Below are 21,033 nucleotides of genomic sequence, written 5' to 3' on the forward strand. Positions count from 1 at the left end.
GCCTTCCGAAAGTCAAGCAGGGACTGGGGGGATGTGGAGGTGCTCCTGCCACGGCTCTTCCGTGGAGTTGCGGTGGCAGCAGGGAGGAGGAGCAGCAGGACAGGCCCCCTGCCAAGTCTGCGACACCGATTGATCCCCTGCAGCAAGGCAGTTCTCTCAAAGCTGGATGAGTTTGTTCATTATGCGGCATGAATGGGGAAGAGCCTGAGCCCTCAGCCTACCGCCTCGTGTCAAACCCATTCCGAAACCCTGATACAGGGATTCTGTTGTCATTCCTCTGATAAGGAGCATCATCAGCCCCACACAGATGACAGCAAAGGGCTTTTCAAGACAACCCAGCCTTCAAGAAATGCTCCTCCGTGGTGCAAGCTGTTTCAGCGGTCACGCTGCAACAGACTACCTAGTGATGACAGTTTTTTTTTCTTTACACAACTGAATTAACTTTTATTTCCAGGTATTTTTGGAATTGGAAACTTGGATGCCCTTACTTCAGTCCTAAATAAATTTACCCCTGTCTATGTCTTCTTGAAGTGCCAATTTGGAATTTCGAACAAGATATTTTTGTAAGAAATATAATGTTCAAATGCTATTGCTTGATATATAAAACCAATCAGAGAGGAAAAGTATTTGAAGCTGAATAAAGCATCCATATTGGGAGATCTTTTAGTCTGTTTGAGAAAGATATCACTGAGGCTTGTCTATGTTAATTACCAAGATTTTATCTGATTAGCCTTTATGGTGCTGGTGGTCCCTTCCTGATTTAAGAAAAATGCAAGCAATCCATATTCTGACAGCTAGGCTCAAGAGAAAAAATAAAACCAAACTCACCAGCAAAACAGAAGAACAAGAAAGAAAGACCGTAGGAGACTATGCTGCCTTGTTGCCAAGACAGGATAAACAGACATGAAAGAACAAAACTGAAAGAAAATCACAATCAAGACAATTGTCAAGTTCAAAGTGGCAGTCTAGAAGACTAGCCATGAAAGCTGGAAAGTTACTAAATAAAAGTATTCTCTGAAATTTTAGTTGTTCATTTTTGTTCCTGCAACTCCATTTTCAAGTTAGGGCTTTTTCATTTCCCAGGACAGGATGAAAAGGGAATATAACCTTGATATACTCATCTAGTTTTTCCATTCTGTTTCCTTATCAGATAAAAAATATCACAATTGGTGGAAATTATGTACATATTCTCTTGTGTTACTTGTACTCAAAACCTTCAGGAATTCCTAACAACTTTTATTTCTGAATTTGTGCTCTCAGACTGTTTTCTGGACCACTGGACTCACTAGTGAGCTCTAAGACTCACTGGCAGAGATTTCTTGAATTACGTTAAATGTAAAATAAAAAGTTTTCCACTGAAAGAATATTGCAGTCAAGGTTCTAAGCATGTATTTAAATGCTTAGACAATTAATTATCTAGAATTATAAAGAGTTTGTGTGGAAAAATTACTTTTTGTTTCAGCATGAAAAAAGCTGCCTTGGTTTGATATTTTGGTGGTGTTTATTTTTTTTCTCCTGAGTGATCCGTAGGCCATTTGGGTGTATACGCTACAGGACTGAGTCATTAAGAATAAAATTCAAACAACAGTCCCTAATGGTGGATATCTTTGATTTCCTTATCTTATAGACTTATAGACATTCACATGTAAGCTCTGAGAGCAAGATCTTTCAATGTAAGTATTGATTTTTATGCCACATCTGAGAGGCCATTAAAGCTAGCTCAATGTTCACAAACCCTTACCTGTGGAAACTTGATTCTCTTTTAATTGTACTAGGTTGGTCATCCCAAAGACCATCATATGGCCACTCTCCCAAGGGAAAAAGTCACTCAGAAACTGAAAAAATACCTCTTTTTCTTCTTCTTTCCTGCCATGGGTCTTGCTGTAGTTGATGGGTGCATCCCAGCCTTCCTGTTCACAAAGAGCCTGGTAGAAGGCTGCATTTACCAGGATACTGCTTGTTTTGAAAGGAGAAGAGGAAGGAGTGGGAAGTGCTGTGCTGGAAGAAGTGAGAGGCATAACTTTGTCTTGGCTTCGGTTCTTTTTCATGCTCAAATCCAGAGTGCCATTTTCATCCACTTCTATCTCAGCTCCCTGACATGCAACAGGAAACAGAGACATGCTTAGATATGGACGTGGTGAGGCTGCAACATAACCATGTGGTGCTTTTAAAGGATAAATATAAATGCATGCTTTTATTTAAATTTATCTGAATCTAAAACCAGCTTTTCGATTTATATCAGTTAATGTCCAACTCTTAGGCAGACTTAAGAGTAGCTTCAGTAATGGTATCCCTGCATCTCAGCTTAAACATAGTAAGTAGAATTTAAATAAGATGACTGTAAACCATAACCTATACACCCTGAATCTAGTTTTATTTAAAAAAGTTTAGCTTTAAATCTTCTTGATCTTTTCACTCTTACAGAGAACTATGACCCCAATTCACAGTTAAAAGCATTAATGCATTGTTTAGGTCATCAACAGCATTATTAATACATATCCTCCCTTCCCCCCACACCCCGGAAACATTACATCTGTATTATGGGGGAGAGAAGGAGGGGGAAAGAAATATGCCTAAAAGTAGCACAGTATGAGAAATTTTCACTAGGGTTTTGTACATCACTCAAAATAACATATTTTCTTAATCATAGTTTGACTAGATCACTAAGGCACAGGTCTGCACCGAGACCATTGGACTGGCAGCCACAGCAGGATCTTTAGGAGGTTCTTCCTGATGGAGACCTTCAGCATGAGTTAACAAAGCCTTTGCTACCTGGCAAGTACAGCAACAAGCAGCCTCTGATTGCAGGGAGGTGTGCAGTCTGGGGAAAGACCCAAATCTCTTTCCAGGCTGGGAGAAGCAATCAGAGTTGCTCCTGCTCACAAGAAGGGGCAAGTGCTGCTCAGCTGTACAAGAATAAAGGAAGGGAAGCTCACTGTTCTGCCCTGACCACACACACACACACACACACACACACACAAAAAAAAAAAAAAAAAAAAAAAGAAAAAAAAAAAGAGTACAAACTCATCTTCTTGGAATGATTAAAAGCTCCAGAAAGTGCAGCTTACTAATGGAAGCAACAAAAAAATTCCCCTCATGCTCAATATGCAACAGTGCATATTGACATACTATTTATATAAGGATGAGGATAAGACTAGTCCTTTTATTGCCAACAATTACTAAAGTCAAGTAGGGGAAGAGGTGTAAGAGGTGGCTTCTGAAGGAACACTTGGTAGTCTAGTTCTGTATGTTGCCTTGAATAAGGTGGAAAACATTCCAAGACTGTAGAGATAAATAACAACATCACAGATCAACACAGGTAGAATGCTGTAATTAACATCGCTCTGTGTCTTTGTCATTACTGTTTTTTATTTGCATCACCACAAAGCTCAGATACCACTTGGAAATTTTGGGCCAGATGTCAGATGCTGTATAACTGCGGGAGAGTCATATAAACCCAGATTGAGACTTCCTACCTTGAGTAATATAAAATTAAACCCATGGCACAAGTGAATCACCTAGAAGCTCTTGTAAATAGAAAAGAGACAAGAAAACTTGTCCAGGGGGCAAGTTTTTCCACCTTTCTTAGACCTCTTTCTTAGGAAGAGATGAGACGCTGGCAGGGTTAGTCAACCGTTTAATGGTTGGAGATAGGGCAGTGAAACTGATCCTTACTCAAGGATCTTAAAAACAGTCGCGGTGGACCAGGGACCTCTTCCCCTGTGCTGACAGTGTGACATGACTGCCCTGGCCGCACTGAAGGCACAAGCTTCCTTCAGGCAGCCTTGTCTTCTACCACTGCCAGTGGTAACTCATTTAAAGGTAAAATGTATCTGATTAAATCTTTTTAATCAGGAGGAAAACATTGGTAGAAGATGAAAATTTATGCCCCAACGATCCTCCTCACTCAGGCAGTCTACCTCCATTTTGTATCCTTGGGCCTAAGTGGGATGCCCACCGAGACCAACGCACTGCCAAGCCATCGGCTTGCTCCCGGCTCAGAAGCTCGGGCTCCTCTTACATTTGCTTCTCCTGCAAATGTGGTGAACATAGCAAAGTTCACATTTTCAATCACACAGCTTAAAGAGAGAGATGTTTTATTATATTTATGGGAAGTAAATACACTTCTAATATGGTCATACTAAGACGCTTTGGTTATATCTTTCTGGCCCTTTTTAGTAAATAGTTTAATCTCCTGTGATAGTTTTAAGCCCTGAATTTGACAGTGCAGCTTATCCTGGATAATAACTTCGTAACCACAACATCTTATGCCATCTGTATAATATCAAATACATTTTCATACCAGCATTAATAACCCTTAGTTACAAAAATCCAAGATATTAACTATATCAGTGCCAAGCGCACACTCCATGATCTGACAATATAGCTCTGCCATGATCGCCCCAGTGTTTTTTGGCTTCATAGCTGATATGTAACTATAGCAATGAAACAGAGCTACAGTAATCAAGTTTAATGACCAATGTAAAGTAAAATGCTAAATATTGTAGTTGCTGACATTTTTCATAATAAAAAAACTTGGGTTAAGTCTGCACAACCAACATTCACATAAAATTCCAGACCTCTGTGACAGATGGCTTAGGAAAGGAAGCCATGTGACTGGGCTGCAGTAGTTTTATAGTGCAAAACCCATAAATAGTGCAGATTCTCTGTCACTGACAAATAACAACTACTCAGAAGGCAACAGCAACAACAAAAAGGACCAAAACCAATCAAGGTCCTCTCCTCGGTGAAACTGGACATAGAAAAATAGCAGGAAATTTATTGTCTCTGAGAAACAGAGACCATCAGCTACAAGAAGGAGCTCTGTTTGACAAGAAGAGCATTTACTAATGTGTATATTTAAGGCTTCCTCAGCACTTTCCTGAAATTCACGAAGTTGGGTTGTCCAACATGTCCCTGATTCTGATCAGGGAATGCTGGGTTGTGTGTTTGTGAAGTAGCGTACAGATGGGGTTTAAGTGAGCTCACAGATGCACACAACAATTAAATATAGTCATGGAAAAAATATCCCTTTTTGCCTGTCGCAGGATGGATCACACGTTTACAACGTGGCTTTTTATTCAGAATGGTATAAAAGAGCTATCACTTTGCTGCCTTCATAGCAAACTCCAAATGGCAGAGCACAAAGAATAGTCAGAGATACTGCTCCAGTTTTCCTTCCTACTCTGATCCCACCCTCCTCTCAATATGTCTCCTTTGCTTGTTTTACCATGTTTATTTTTAAATTAATTTTAAAATGGAACTAAAACCACAAAAATGGCAAATGACAAAACATACTAGAGCAGTGCTATGACATGTTGACAGAAAATGGCACTTACTATGCTTCGCTCAGACTTGTAAAGGCTGTGTTCTCCTCAATGGAGGCAAGATCTTATTACTGTCAACTCTAGTGCATGTGTGAACAGGTCTATATTTATCAATTTATCATGACATATTTAAAACATAGTTACCAAAATAATGTAAACCGTTCTGATTCTTCTTTAAAATGTAAGCAAAATAAAGATGTAAATGTATCTTATTATTTCCTAACCTATATTAGTTTGCAGCTGTGTAAATCTTTGGGGCCTGATTTTGATCTTATTTACATTTACACTGGTGTAAACCAGGGAAAAATCCACTGAAACAATAAAGAAAAATCAATGAGAGTGAGAGGATATGGTAATTAAATTTGGGTCACTCCTTATCTACTCCCACATCAGTGACGATGTAATTATCCCCACAGATTTTATAAGCTGCTGGAAAAAGGAGTCCACAATAAAAAGTGAGAGAAAAATATTTTCTTTATCCAGGATCTATTTGGTGAAAAGATAAGGTACAAGTAGTACTCTACTATGAATATCTATCTAAAATGAAGACTAATTTAAATATGTAAACAAAAAAAAAATGGTGTCTAGCCTCTTCAAGTGCTTTGTACATTAAAGTCAAGCTTTTTCAGCCTCCTTTTATGACATAAATATCATAGAATATTTTCTAGTACATTATTAAGTCTTGTGTAAAACTGAACTACATCAGCTAGGACAATAAAGGATGGGGTTTTTTTGTGACAAATTACTCCTGCATTTTTTCATATGCTTTTGGTCCATCTGATCACTCACAATATTTAATACTCTGTAGTGTGTCTTCAGTAATGATTGCAAGTTAAGCTTTATCTCATAGCTGGTTCAGAAAGAGTGAATTATTGTGTCTGCATGAATCTTATTTCAAACCCATGACCTTAAGGTGATTGTATCATTATGTATAAGGGGCTTTATGTATTCTTTGGTAGGCATCAGCCATACAATTTAATACTAAGTAAGTCCAAGGAAACAAAATTATCAATGATTTTGCATTCCCACTAGCAGTTCAGTCTAGTTTGGAAAGCTCAAAAAAGCTCCTCAGTTCTGGTATTGGGAGTAACTCTGAAACTGATATCTTGCCATGTGTATGAATACTATTCTTAATGCAACTTCATCCAAAAGAGTAAAATCTTTTCTACTCCCAGCCAATAAAAATACATGCATCTGGTCCTCAGTTCTTCAGACTTTAATTTAAGCAAATGATTTATTCTGCAGCAAATTAAAATACTAATTTGGGTCAAAATAAGAAAACTTGTAACTGCCCAGCAACATCTGAGACAAGAATGAAGTCACGATTTCAGCCCAGAGCAATTCACAAATTAAAAAAAGCTAGCCAAGAATGTACTCAAGGAGCAATATGCACAGCAGTATAACAGGATGGTACCTACTGATATTCTTGGCTGGTTTTTCATCCTGTATTTAGGCTTTACAGTATTTGGAATAAAGGACTGCCTGAAAAACGTGCTGGTTACTAACTACATTGTTGAAATAATTGATGTAATTATCACCATCATCAATATCCAAGAATGGAGAGATGACATAATTTTGTTCAAAAACAGAATTTGAACTTTAAACGTTTTTAGCAAGTGTCATTTTTTGTTTTCTTTCAAGGCATAATGTGCATATGCCATTTTGTCTAAACAGGTGGGAAAAACACCAAAACAGTCAACAAAATGTTTGGCAAGCAGTAGTGATAAGGATACAGATAAACTGTACTGCTTGCAGCTACCTCTGTGATACATAAATGTGGTGAGGGCTGTAAAGAGGGAAGATCCCTGGATGCTATGACGATGTAGACTTGCACTGTGCTAGAAACTGTAGGCTAAGCCTTCTAGGGGAGTCCTTCTGTTGACTTCAAAGGGAGTTGAATGAAGCTAGGTGAACTGCAAGTCAAATGCCACCACAAGACAGCATGAGAATTGGCTGATCGGGACCATATTCAGGGAAACAGTTTACTATAGTCCCAGGTGGAGGTTGGATGGCTCAGATAATGTAACATAAATGTGGTACGAAGTATTTTGGAAAAAGGTATCGTCAAGGTATCTGATGATCTTAGTAATTTGTATGCAGCTGATAGATAATTCATGGAGAAAACTTAGGATCCATTTTATTTCTCATTTCAGAATAAATTTATTCTTGAAATTGCTTAATTTATAAATTCATATTTTTGATCTTGATATTTGGTAAATTACCTTTTTACATCAGATGTCTTTTGTAGGTTTTCTTACCAATGGTACTGTTAATGTGTAATCTGTTTTCTCTACCTTTGCTACCCTCCCCTTTCTTTTTTTTGGCTTAGACTCTCTGTTTTGATCTGATATGTAGAAAAGGTGAGATATGCATTTGAAAAATCTATTAAATTAATGAAATTTGGAACTATGTTGTATAGAACACTTTTTCATTTAAGTGTTCTATATGTACAGAAAAATGGCGAACATACAAGGTAAAACATTCAACTCTTACTAAAAGATGGACAGTACTCCGAAGATCAAGCAATAAAACTTGAAAGACAAATTAAAAAATATTTTGGGAATAAACTTCTGCTGAAAAATATTTTGATATTCTCCCCACTTGTTTGAGCAAGGTGACATATGCATGCCTTGAGTGAATATGAGAAAATGACACTAGCTCAAAATGTTTGAAGTTCAGATTCTGCTTTTAAAACTTAAAAGCACATCTTTACAGCTCTGACAAATATGTAACTTGGAAAGTATTTCCAGCAAGTCCAGGAAATCCTCTGCCATCCCACTGTCCTTGCTCTACCACTACACTGCCTCCCATCTGCAAAGCATCACTACTTGGGTTGCTGGGAGGCTGCCTGATGCTCACACAAGAGCAAACACCTTTTCAAACCAGAACCTTTGATCTGCTAAAGTATGGAGGATTTTAATCAGGTTTTCTCAGGCAAAGGAACAAAGAAATGTGGCGAGGGACAGGGCTAAGAAGTCTGGTACTCTGGCGCTCTGAACACAGCCACCCCACACAGGTATTTTCAGACCTGGTGAATGCACGTGCTACCAAGAGTAGAAAAAGGAAATCACTAACTCTAGTCATCTGTTGATGCTGCATCATCTGTGTCCAAACACTGATAAAGTCCCAAGAAATGTTTTGTATCATCTTAAAAATTGTGAGGTATTCTAGCAGTTAAACATTTACCTTTGTGGTCAATACCAGCCACAAAACAATTCAAAAACTTCGATAAATAGAGAGTAATCTCTTTAAAAATAGACTTTTTTTTTCTTCATATTTAAAAATAAGAAAGCATCTTCATTGAAGAGAATCTGGTGATTTAATTCCACAATTTTTTGTTTGAATCCTGTACGATAAAAGTCATAAATAGCCAAAACCAAATAAAAATGGGGTTTGTGTGGTTTTGGCCACCAAATTGGTTTGGGGTTTACTTGCCTGTGTTCTGGCCAGAAGCTCATTCTGATTCTTCTGTCAGATGTTTTGTAGCAGTATGCCCTCCAGAAAGTCTGGCAAAAGTGGAGGCAGGCAGATAGCAAGGTATGCAGGTGATTTTCTTTTAGGCTGGAATCCTGGCTGTGAAAAAGGAGTAAGCTATGTGCCCCAAGTGCCCTTCCATATCATTACTGTTATGTTCACTTCCATTCAAACCTTCCCCATGATTTGGCAACTGCAAAGCAGGTACAGAGGAGAAAATCTTTGGGTTATGCCTGGTCCCTTTACTGCTCTTCTCTGGCAAGAAAGGTCTATTGCCGAGGTCAGCCAAAGGCTGCGGCAGCAATTTAATCCAGCCATTGGCATTAGTTTCCATTCCCCGCTAGAAGAAGTCTCTGTTGAAGACTGTTGGAAGGAGCTTTTTGCAGCAGATATCAGGGGTGGATCTGTCACCTGGGAAAGGTTCCGTGAGCAGATAATGACTGAGTCATATATATATATATATATAAAATAAAGGGGATGTATGTGGACACACTTTAAGAAGCTTACCCTGTGCCATCTCTCAACATCGATTTCAAGATCCAAGATTTCACAAGTAGAAATCAAAGGCAGCAAAGGGATACCACTCTGCAAAGGCGCAAGGCTTGGAATACCTAACAAGGTGTTGTGCTGGTGGTAAAATTAATGATTCCACTCAAAGAATAATAGCTAATCTCTTAGTGATGGTGAATGAAACTGTAGACCAACAGCTGTGGAAGCCACCTCTAGCCAGACTGAGCCTGGTGCTAAAATAGATAAGGTAGAGTGACACTGACTTGCAGAGAAATAGGTCATCTGTCTTTTGGAGCATACATCATGACTCAGAGTCCTACAGCAGAAACACACATAGCTACTCTGTGTTTTGATAAATACACCTCTTTTCACTCCCCAGTGATTTCTTCTCAAGTTCTTGTAATGGCACTCTCATCTACACAGAGCTCTCAAAAGTTTCATTGCAGTGGAGCATGTGTGACTTTAATACAAACAATAAACAACCTTGCTCCCGCAAACATGGTCATCAGAAGAAAATCTCGTCTATTTTCATCAGCAATATAATACTATGTAATGGCACAGAAAATAAGGCTCATAGCTCACACAGTATCATTTGTAAATCATAAAGATCTGTGAGGAAACGCAGAGCAGAAACCAAAACATGAAATCCACACAAACATCTACGATATTAGGCAGCTTTCCATTATGACAGACTTGCCCAAATTATCTATCTCCAAACGCTGTGGGCCTGACTCTCCTCTTTTGCCAGCAGAAAGGAGAACGTTACCAAAGTCAGTTGTTATTTCCCTCCCTACACCTCGTCAAACTGTCGTGAGCTCCAAACACAACAGACTCAATAGGTGTAGCCCTGTTCCATTGCTAGCAAAATATTACTTTGATTAATCACATTATTTTTTTTTTTAAATCAGGCTCCAAAATGATCACTTATGACAGGTTTCAGAGGGAGGAAAATTCCCTCTTTAAACAGATCTAACTCATTATCCACCACAGATTGTTGCTAGATTTGTAAATAACCTCTTTTGCTCCCACAAAACTCCCCCCTTGTATTTAAGGCTCAATTATTAAGAGAGTTAACAACAAATTTCCTGCTATTTATTTATTTTTATCAGAACTGGTCACTGCATTACTGATTTTTTTCTCTGTCTCTCTTCAAAAGAGCATGCAAACAGAAGCCTCCTTTTTGGGGATTTAATGCAGTCACTAACATGAAAGACAGTTTATTCGCACAGTTCAGTAGCTAGCACACCCTCCAGGTTCTTGGACTACCCTACCTTGGCAGACAGACTCTGTGGTTTGTTGGAGAGGATCTCTGCTGCTTCCCTGCAGCGGGTGGAAAGGTTCAGGATAGCAGCAGCTGCTGCTATGTGGGTGTCTTCACTACATTGACCGTAGCTATAAGAGTTGGCATGGCAAGGGCTCTGTGTGTGGGCGCTAGCACTAGGCAGTCGATTAGAAAATTTCACTGGATTTGAAAAATGCTTTGCTGTTGAAGAGAGATTTGATTAGCAATTGCATGTATGAGATTTTTCCCATTAAATAGTTTTGTTTTGCAGACTTACTATTTCATACATTAAAATATTAAAAGAATACATTTAAAACAATCCATTTCTTACTGGCAGTAAAGGTTTGCTGTAAAAATGGCTTCAGAAACACAATAATTTAAATTTTTACCTAACAAATACACATTTTTCAACAAAGCATCTGAGACTTCTACTTAGATTTCACTCATTCTTTACTCAGGCATTAAAAGCAACGATGTCCAAGGAAAGACTGGACAAGCATTAGTGTGTTATCCGTCGTGACCTGACAACACTGGTGGGCAAATGCAGTTGTAAATGTATCCTTTTAAAGGCTTCCTCTTGGAGCTCTATTGTGTAAAAAAACAACAGTGACTTGTCCAGTCTTAGCTAAAACAACAGTGCTTACCCTACTTAAATGCATGTCTGTTATTTAAATAGCTTTGCTTATGTGAGTAAGGAGAGCAAGACCAGGCCTTGAATGAACCAAAGCGATCAGATAAGAACATTACCTGTTAGGATTATTCAGTCCAGATTTTGTGGCAATGTTTAGAAATTCAAATCTACCCTTTAATCAATTAAAAAAAAAAATGAATAATGAAAAATGAACAGGTGAACAGAAAAGCACTTTCACAGACAGAAGTGGTGTGTGTAGCTCATTGTCTGGTCCATCAGCACCACTTATTCTAAAACAGGTAGAAAGAACTCTGCTCTCTGCTTTGCATTTTGGAGCTTGAGATGTCATTAACTCTTTCAAGAAAAATACAGTGCCGTGATTTCAGCTTTTAGGAAGCAATAATCACTTCTTTTGTCTGTAGCTGTCAGTGTCCTACAAAGATAAACTAAGCAAATTCCAATTTCTCAGCCTACACCTAGATACACCAAGAACATTTCCGTGTATGGCCATCTGCTCACTCCATAAAGATCTGAGCCCCAAGGCTCTGGATCTCTTTGGATGTAGAGCTTTGGCTGAGTGCATTTTAATGCTAAGACCTACACAAGCCGTCGAAGGACTCATCTTTCCTCAAACTTGGGATGCTCTAAGAGAAACACTTTATGTGCAATGACTGTAGCTGAATGCTGTATTCAGTTTTTCTAAGCACTGGAGGCAACTCAGTAGAGAAATACATAAGACCCACATGATTCAGTTCTCCCTTTCTCCAGTGCAAATGGAAAAGGATTTATCTACCGTGCTGTAAAACTGTAGCATAAGCAAAAGGGTCTACATTTTTAGCAGTTACTACAGCTAACTTCAAATTATATTTAAAAACCAAAAAAAATGCATTTTCCATTACTGAACCCAGAAGATTTTTTAAAAAAAAAAAAAAAAAAAAAGCCAAGCTAGGAAGGGTGCATGGTTTGTTAACAAATCAAGTTTATAAGTGCTGAATCCACAGAGGGCTAATGATGGTCTTTTGGCTAGCTACATATTTACATAGGATGCGGAACCAATCACTACATCATCAGCTTCTTATTGCCAACTTTTGTATATCTGCATAGTTAAAGCACTCACCTGCCCACTTACTTTCACCTTTCCATTAAAATAATAGCTGCACACTGCAATCTTTGCAAGAACAACAGGCTGTAAACTTCAGCCCTGATATACATTATACATAAATTGCATATGTATGTATTTTCATTTGTATAAAAACATTTCAATCATTTTTTCCTTGAAATGAACCTGTGAAATAGACATACATCTGTGCAAAGAGACAGCTAATAGGGAAAATTCAATTTTACAAACAAAATTGAAAAATCTGCCACCCAAGAAGCTGGCAATGCACATATTTGCTTTCATTTGAACAAGCCTATTTTCCAGGCCAGATAAATATCTACTTTTCATTTGCAATTTTAAATGGGGCATTTATACATATACACAAACACATAGATACCTGCAATCATGTGTGTGTGTATGTACTCAGACACCCACACAGATAAATTTATAAACACATAAACTTTATAAATATATAAACATATATAATATTCTATAGTATTAGAAGTATATTACAATTTATTATATATGTATCTATTCATATATAAAATTTTCTGCTTTTCTGTTCACCTTACCATGAATGTTCTCTTTTGTTGGGATAAATGGGATGCAATTTGTTTTCTTTTACTAAATTTTTTGACATGAACAAAATTAAAACCACCCAAAGAGTCTTTTGTAACATTGTTTTGGATTAATTTTCTTTCTGAACCCAAATATGGTGCAATGACACCCTTTTTTTCCAGTTCCCTCATGGCAACAGGTTTATTTTTTTCTTTGAAATATAAGTATTTTATAATGGTCAATGGCAGAATCTTGCTGAAGTTTCCCATGCAGATTGTGAAGGGCATCTGCAATAATGATGTGTTTGCACTGTGGTATCTCATTTGTACAGAGGAGTACCTCAGCAAACCTGTAAGTGATGCAAGCAGAAGAACCTTGATAACAATTTGATGCATTGGATATTTCCGCACTACAAATATGAAGTAGTACAGAAATATGAGATATTAAAGCAAATTCAATCCAGGCCTAGAAGTAATGCAGCCGAGGCACATGGTCATCTAGGAGGAATAATATAATACCTGTATGAATGCATCTAAAAGGTATCTGAAATGCCTTTAAAAACTAACTTGGATTTCTTTACGTTATATTTCATTACATCTTATGCAGACACATTACATAGGACTTCTCATGGCAGCATCCCATCACATAAAGATGTCACAATTCAGTCAAGGAAGAAGGTAACAGATAAGACATAACCCTTTCCTTTTTACTCATCTTTTCCCCTGATAATTGCTCTTACAAAATTATTAAGCGTTTTAGCATTCTATATTTACTATATATAATCTATAGTGATTATATTTAGCATTCTGGCCCCATGTGATTAAAGATGCTTCCTACAGAGAGTTATTGAATTCTAGAAGTTTGAAAGCAGAACAAGCAAAAAAAAAGGTAAAAAGAAAAAGTCATTGACATTTTGCTTATTTTACAAGAGACAATGGAATGTCAAGCTTACCTTCATGGAACTGGGGTGTTTTTCGTCCTTGTGCCACAGGTGCTGTTGTGCGTTTGCCAAAGACTTGTGCATCAAAGCTGGCATAATCAAATGGTACTTTTCCAAACTTCTCCTGTTCTTTCACCAGTGTGGTTCTCGAGGAAGTGACTGGCTGTGAAGCTCTGTAATTGTATTGAGATACCTCAGGCTGCTTTGCTAAATTTGTCCTGCAGAGAGGAGGAAAAAAGTGAATGAGAAATATAAGGATATCTTTAAATTAACTTTTCTTGAAAAATAGGATGCAGTTGTATCTCAGTATCAGAAAGCGTACTATTCTTGTAAAACTTACTGGTAGGTATATACGAGAAGTAAATGACAAAAATGTGGTGGCTGACCTAGCAGTCAAAGAGTACTTTGACTTCATTCAAGTTCTCAAGCTGAGGACATAAAAAAACTTTAATATTCCTTAGTAACAGTGAAGGTTATTTACAAGAAAGATACTGACTTCGTCTAGATTACCACTGTAGCATGGTGCTTCCTTTATTTCTAAAAATTCTCTGGATTTTTGCTAGTCAGAGGACTTACAGTTTTATGGATCGCTATTGTCCTCACTTTACTGTGAATGAGTATTGTATAAATATAATATGAGATGGTCCAAAATAATTGCTTCTGTTATTTGGGAGGAACGAATGATTTATATTGTATTATTCCATTTAGTTACTGTTCAGTAACTACTTGTCTTTAGTAATTTCCTAAGGACTTTTCATATGTAGAGTTAAGGCACGTGCAGTTGGCAGACACATGGACATAATATTCTGTAATGGCTCTGAAGGAACCATTAGAGCTGATCATGTCAATAATCCACAAATTAAAGTGTCCCCAAATAGACCTGAATATAATAGGTTGTAATGGTCGCAGTGCCAATGATGTGCAAATTATGCATGTCTGTAGGGTCCATATAACTCTCAAACAAAATACAATTGCAATAAAAGATGTTTCCCCTTTTTGATGCCATTGTAAGAAAAATAAATTAAACTAATTAAGCCAATAATCTTAGAATAAAGAAACTCAAAATATGAATTACTCGGTGGTGGAGAAACAGAATGAGCAGACTTCTCAACCCTTTCAGATAGCATGCTACTTACTGGATCACTGCAAGATTCTGAAAAGAATCTGAAAAGAATCACAAAATAAATAGGGACTGAGCTGCTAAAAGTGAAATAATGTCAAAGAAAATTGTTTAAAAAATTTCAGAAAGATAGGAGATTTGGTTTACGGGAGAAGGACATTTGAGAACCGTCGATTAGGCTATTTGTGTTGAAATAAGATTTAGTAGAACATATCTGACTGCCTTTCAAAAGATGCGTCTGTTGTCTTAAATGTCAGCCACATGCACAAGAACCAGCAGAAAGACACTTGCTAATTTTGAGATACAGTCAAGTTATTTAGCTTTTCAGAGGTTCATCTTGGAAAACCAAGTTACCGCTGTAGCTGAAATCTGAAATGGGGGAAAGACCTGAGGGCTGATTGACCGAGTTTGTGCAGAAATTCTTCAGAGACTAGTTTGTGAAAGCTCCTACCTGTGAGTCTGATCATGGCATTGCCCAGCTTTTGGAGACTCGAGCTGGTTCTTTTCCTGGGACATTGCCAACTTTTCAGCTGCAGCAATTGGACAACCAGAAAGGCTGTTTAAAATCAGGGTGAAGAAAAGAAACAAGAAGAAAAAAAAAAAACAAAAAACATTAAAATGAAATCTCAGGTAAAGGGAATGTGTGCTGTGGAACCCACTGACCTCAGACACCTCTGGTGCCCTGTGCATCTATGGAAGTGCTGCTATTGTAGCTCAGATTCACCTGTTTTTCAATCCTTAATGCAAAACTGTGAAACCTGTGTATATGAGGTGATATATTTGGAAAGTGAATCATGTAGGAGTTTTCCACAGTTTGGCTTTAATGCTTTGTGGCTGGCAAGTCACTAGTAAATTTTTTGACAAATGACATTTACTTTATCAGCTAAACCATGCATATAGACCTCCTGCTGATTAAAAGGAAAGTGAATTTGGGAAAAAGAAAACAGGGGTCTGTGAGTGACTGTTACCAAAGAACACATTTTGTCATTTCAAGTTGTGCTTTCTTTTTTTTTTTTTTTTTTCCTATTTGCTTTATTAGATTAGAACATGTTCTCTTATCCTATTCAAGGGTTTTTTTATGATACAGCTGATGTGCTGCAAAGATGACTGGTTCCTTGCACATTCCTGTAGATGAACTTGTAGTTTCTCTGGTTAAAGGCTAATTTTTTAATTAAAGATAGTAACATAGCATGATAATCCTTGATTTTAGTGTGCTCCTACAATAACCAATCAATCAATCAGCAGCAGAAAGAAAAAAATCCCACAAAATCTCAGCTCAACAAAAAAAAAATGGTTTTGAAATGTTTATGTCCCAAGTCTGATTGTAATATTGGCATTCTATTTTTCCAGAAGCACTATAATGGAATATTTTGGCTTGCTGGCTTCCAGCAGAAAGCAGTACTGACAAGAGCCATGCCGAGAGCCGTGGCTTGCTGGAGACGGAGCGCATCAGCTCTCTGCCTCACCTGCAGCCCAGCTGTGATACCCCAGCTGCCTGTCTGGAAGGCTTTTCTCAATTTTACTTTCTCTCTGCAGGCAGCAAGTTAAACAGACAGGAGTGTTCCAAGCAGGAAGATGATATTCCTGAGGGTAATAAATGGAGTTATTTTTTACACAGATTCTAAAATATTCCACTTAAAATTTTCTGGTTTGCTAAAAGGGAATGTGCCTTGATGGACATTCCTGCCAACGACTACGACGTAAGTGGTGCAAAGCAAAGATGCTGTGGTTTCCCGCTGGGTTTTCCAGTTGTAGCAATAATAATGCATTTGTTCATTTCTATGCCTTGCACATGATGATGTTTCACAGTGAAGTCTGTGATGAAACTGTAGTTCGAAATCTCATCTGTGAAAAATACTAGTGGAATTTGCCATCCTCAGTGCTGGAGCCATTTTTTATATAATGAAATTAAACACAATGATTTGGTTATAAATAATACAGGCTACCCTTGCAGTTCATAGGCATTCTGCAGTGTAATATATAACAGCTAATTCCAAGATGTGACCATCAGTTTACTGCTGAGTACATGTTAGATTTTAAGTGGACAGGAACTTTTCTGATCTACCTTCTGTGTGTGTTGCGATTGCTGTTGACGTGTCCTCTTCCAGTGCATCCCGGGGTGGGGCATTTCAAAACATTTTCATGCATGGCAAGAACTAAAGAGGAATAAGAAAAAAAAAAAGGTGACAATAACATGCATTGATTAAAAATACATTTATTAAGGAACATGAATATTTCTTCTTCAGACTCAGATTCTCAATTCTGTCACATTTTGACCACAAAAGAAAAGGAGAAGCAAAGGACCTACACCACAGCAAGACACTGGTGCCTCTGGCACATACCAGTTTATCCCTGTATTGCTGTAGTGTGGCTTCCCACATGCACTTCGTTGTTCCTAGGGACTTTAAAAAGAACAAAGATGGAAGTAGCAAGGATGTTACTACATCATGAAGCCCTTTGCCCTCCAATTCATACACCACTAACACAGGTGACTAGAAAAGGGGGGTGATAGAGGACCCGGGCCATAGTTGTGCTACGTATAGCAGCAGTCCCTCTCTGCCTCAAGGAGGGCAAGCTCTGAGGTACAGGGAGTCCTTTTATACCTTGCACCTGTGTCAGATGATCTGATCTGAGTACGTCCCTTTTGAACCCTGATACCTTCTGATCATCTGAGCTGTGCTGAAACTACTTTAGACCAATTTGTCATGCTCCTAAACAGTGGCTTACACTCTCAGCAGTGGTTACAGCTTCTTGCATGTACATTCTTATGCCCTTTGATGTGGATCATCTTTAGTAAGACTGAGATGCATGTGTGTGTAAAACAGAATATGTCTTTGTACATCTGCCTTCATAACTACAGTACAGCATTACCCCTTTGGGGGTACCATGCTTCTAAAAAGCTGACTGTTCAGTCAACTGGTTTGTTCTGTCAGGAACCAAATTATATTTTCTCAATTTCTTTTTTACCAGCAGAATAGAACACATCTGATTAGAAGTGTGATAGTTAACACGGACTTGTTAATTTTAACTTTCTAGAAAGTTAACGTTGCTAAGGTCTTCCAAATGCAGCAGCCTGTTTAACCCAGCAGATGTTTCCACAATTAAAATTTAGTACTAGATTTAAAAAAGGGGAGAGCTACACTTAGGAACAGGACGTTGGTAAAGTGCAAATATCTTTTTCATTTGTTGTTATGCATGCCACCACAAAAAACAATCTGACTAACTAGGTTGTTTAAACAAATAGTTTCACATTAGATTTTGGCTTATTATGCAGCATTTCATTGCATCACATTGCAGGATTACACACACACACACACACACACACACAAACCAATGTAATCGGATAAGCACAGCTAGAAATAAGCAGGGAAATTCAGGCTGGACTGGGCATAAAAGGGTTAGCACGATACAGTCATATGAGAAGGATGTGCTGTGCACCAACACTGGGATGTACCGATGGAAGTAACATTTTTGAGCTCAGTGGTGAGAAGGACACTGGAAACATCTCTGAATAAGCATGCCCAGGCCTCTCGGTTATTGGCAATGAAAACCAGCAGCCTCGGTGTGTGATTATGGCAAATCAGGTCACAGCTCTGAAACAAGCAAGTGATTCGTGTAGCAAAGGCGTGGGCAAGCAAGATCTTGAAGATTCATCAGACTACAGCATGCAGGTTTGCTGGCAGGGTGGGGATGGTTTGGCTCTGATCCTGAGGAGCCTACTGCTGTTTGTAGCAGTACTGCTAAGGGGTACTTGAGCTTCACATGTGTGGAAGTAGGAGTTGTGACCAAGAGCTGGAGGGCAAAGAAGGTGTGACAGCTCCCCTCTCAGCCTCATTCTGTCATCTCACCCACAAAAAGTGGGTTCGTTCTCCAGCATGAGCACACACTACCCAAAATACCGGGCCAGATCCAGTTGTTATTCTGGACTGCAGAGTGATGATACTCACTTTCTAGTGGCACTCTAACTTTATGTGGACAGCCTGAGAGACTGCGGTGGTGAGGGTACAGCCCAGTCACATGCCCTGTGCCATCACATCCTGGGATGGGACATTTGGTTTCTCTCTTTTCAGGCCTGGGTGAATCTGCAGAGAAATCAGATAAGGATTTTGTTTGGTTTTAGCCCCTGTCTGCACTCAGCTGAGTGATCCTAGCAGCGTGATGCTCTCTGTTTTGTACTTCAGATATAATTCTTACACAAAGTTTTAACAGAGTCATGTAATTTAAGCATCACTTTAGGTTTTCACACTGTGTCCTTTAGACAATGGCTCCCCCCTCCCAATACGCCATTTGTGTGCTAAATTATATAGCTTTAGGATTGCAGTGTCATTTACTCCATTCAGAGCCTCAAACAGGACAGAAGCCACAATCCAGTAAGCCAGAAAACTGGCAGCATCAGCCAACAGCAAGATCTATAAAGGAATAAATAAAAAAGCAGAAACAATCTTTTACTCTGTTAATGTCAGACTCCAGGAAGCTGGGACAACCAAATAAAAGCTGAGGTGTGAAACAAACAAACAAACAAACAAAAAGCATTTCAACCAGAAGCTATTCCTTAAATATCGCAGATCTCTAGGCTGTAGGTTCTTTGTTAGGAAACTGAATACATGCCACTTTACATTTGAGAGGCAAGGCAAGCAGCTCCCTCTGGTACACATGGCAATGCCGCTTTGTGGAGCAGCCCACAATGACAGTGAAAACATGGAGCAGCCGATACCCTTTCAAAGGCAAGGTCTCAGCCCAGCCCCACAGTTACCACTCTGTAACGGCTGCAGCGCATTCCCAGTTTTTGTATCAAGCACCTAGAATCGTGCAAGAAGCACTGGTCAGAAAGCCTTTATTTGATTTCCAATGCAGGATCAAAAGTCTGGGCAAGCAAGGAACGAATTCTGGTCCAGAAATTCTCTTGTGAGAAATCTGGAGGAAGTGGCCGCATAAATTGCTGAGGATGGTTTTAGCTCCATCTGTGATTGGCTGCCAACAGCATTCGGTGCTGGGGGAGAAAACAGCTGCAGCCAGCACAGGGAGCAGCCTCCTTCAAGCTCCATTTGTTGAACCGAGAGGTAGGACATTCTTAGGGACACCATCGCCAGAGACAGCTGAGGGTTAAACTTCCTGGCACACTTTTAGGTTAAAAAAAAAAAAAGAAAAGAAAAGAAAAATAGGGAGAAAAGAAAATAGACTGAGCATCAACAGGAGGCCATATGCTTTTTAGAATCACTGCAAATGGAAAGTGCTGCAATAGTGGACAGGAAATAGAGGGACCCTGAAATATGATTTTATTTCCCCCCCCACTAACTGGAAAGGTTTATCATTAAAAAGATGGAAAAATATAAATTTAAGCCATGTTTTTTCTGATGTAGCATCCAAGAAAGAAAATTAAGAGCTGATGGATTCAATGGTGGATTTTTTAGAAATAAAACCCAGTTAATTACGTAAAGTGAAAAGATTATGTGCCTGATACCACACTGACTAGAATCATGTGTTGTTTATACAACCTGAACAAAGCCTAGTTTGTTCCTCCATGAGTGTTGGATCCAAACTCACCTGCGAACTACAACTGATAATATGAGGCAAACCAGGAAGGGCCAGATTCTGCCATGCTTGCCATCACTGTTCCTTTCTACATGTGCTGTGGGACAGTCACATTGACACCAATGTGAACCTGCTGAACGGCTGGTCTCAGGATAAGAAAAGGTATCTGTGAAATTCCTGCATATACCATAGTCATCTGAGCAAATCAAGGTTCATGTAGTTTAGCAAGGAGGTAGACTAATACTGTGCATGTACAGCTTCAGACATGCTAATGAAAAGACTGCTTGAGTCAGAAAAACGCGTGCATATTCTTAACTACTACAGGAAATATTTTATAGACGCAACTCCTAAAAAAACTTGTCAGTTACCTCATACACTAAAAGTTTAGATAACTAAACTACTATAACGTTTGCAATGTCCTCAGGGACTGCTCTAAAGTAACACTGTACATTTAGTTTACCAAAAGCAGAAACTGCAGCAGTGCTGGGGTGACCTCAGTATATTTGGAAGTCCAAAAGGAAAAGTCAAAGGACAGATTAATGTATTGTTACTTACTACAG

General features: G+C 38.6%; 1 protein-coding gene across 3 annotated transcripts in view; it reads right to left on the reverse strand.

Moving 5' to 3' along the window:
* Nucleotides 1-21,033, reverse strand: part of ST18 (ST18 C2H2C-type zinc finger transcription factor) — a 101,318-nt gene that overhangs the window by 23,977 nt on the left and 56,308 nt on the right. For all 3 annotated transcript variants that reach the window (XR_005827121.1, XM_040588425.1, XM_040588426.1), the window contains exons 7-12: nucleotides 18,889-19,023; nucleotides 17,007-17,097; nucleotides 15,393-15,497; nucleotides 13,834-14,039; nucleotides 10,583-10,794; nucleotides 1,848-2,093 (exon numbers count right to left, since the gene is read on the reverse strand). Coding sequence is in view for 2 of the 3 variants with exons in the window: in XM_040588425.1 (XP_040444359.1) it covers nucleotides 1,848-2,093; nucleotides 10,583-10,794; nucleotides 13,834-14,039; nucleotides 15,393-15,497; nucleotides 17,007-17,097; nucleotides 18,889-19,023 (995 nt within the window). In the remaining variant the exon portion in view is untranslated. The remainder of the gene's footprint in view (nucleotides 1-1,847; nucleotides 2,094-10,582; nucleotides 10,795-13,833; nucleotides 14,040-15,392; nucleotides 15,498-17,006; nucleotides 17,098-18,888; nucleotides 19,024-21,033) is intronic.

The sequence above is a fragment of the Falco naumanni genome, chromosome 3 (genome assembly GCF_017639655.2).
Source record: "Falco naumanni isolate bFalNau1 chromosome 3, bFalNau1.pat, whole genome shotgun sequence".
Lineage (NCBI taxonomy): Eukaryota > Metazoa > Chordata > Aves > Falconiformes > Falconidae > Falco > Falco naumanni.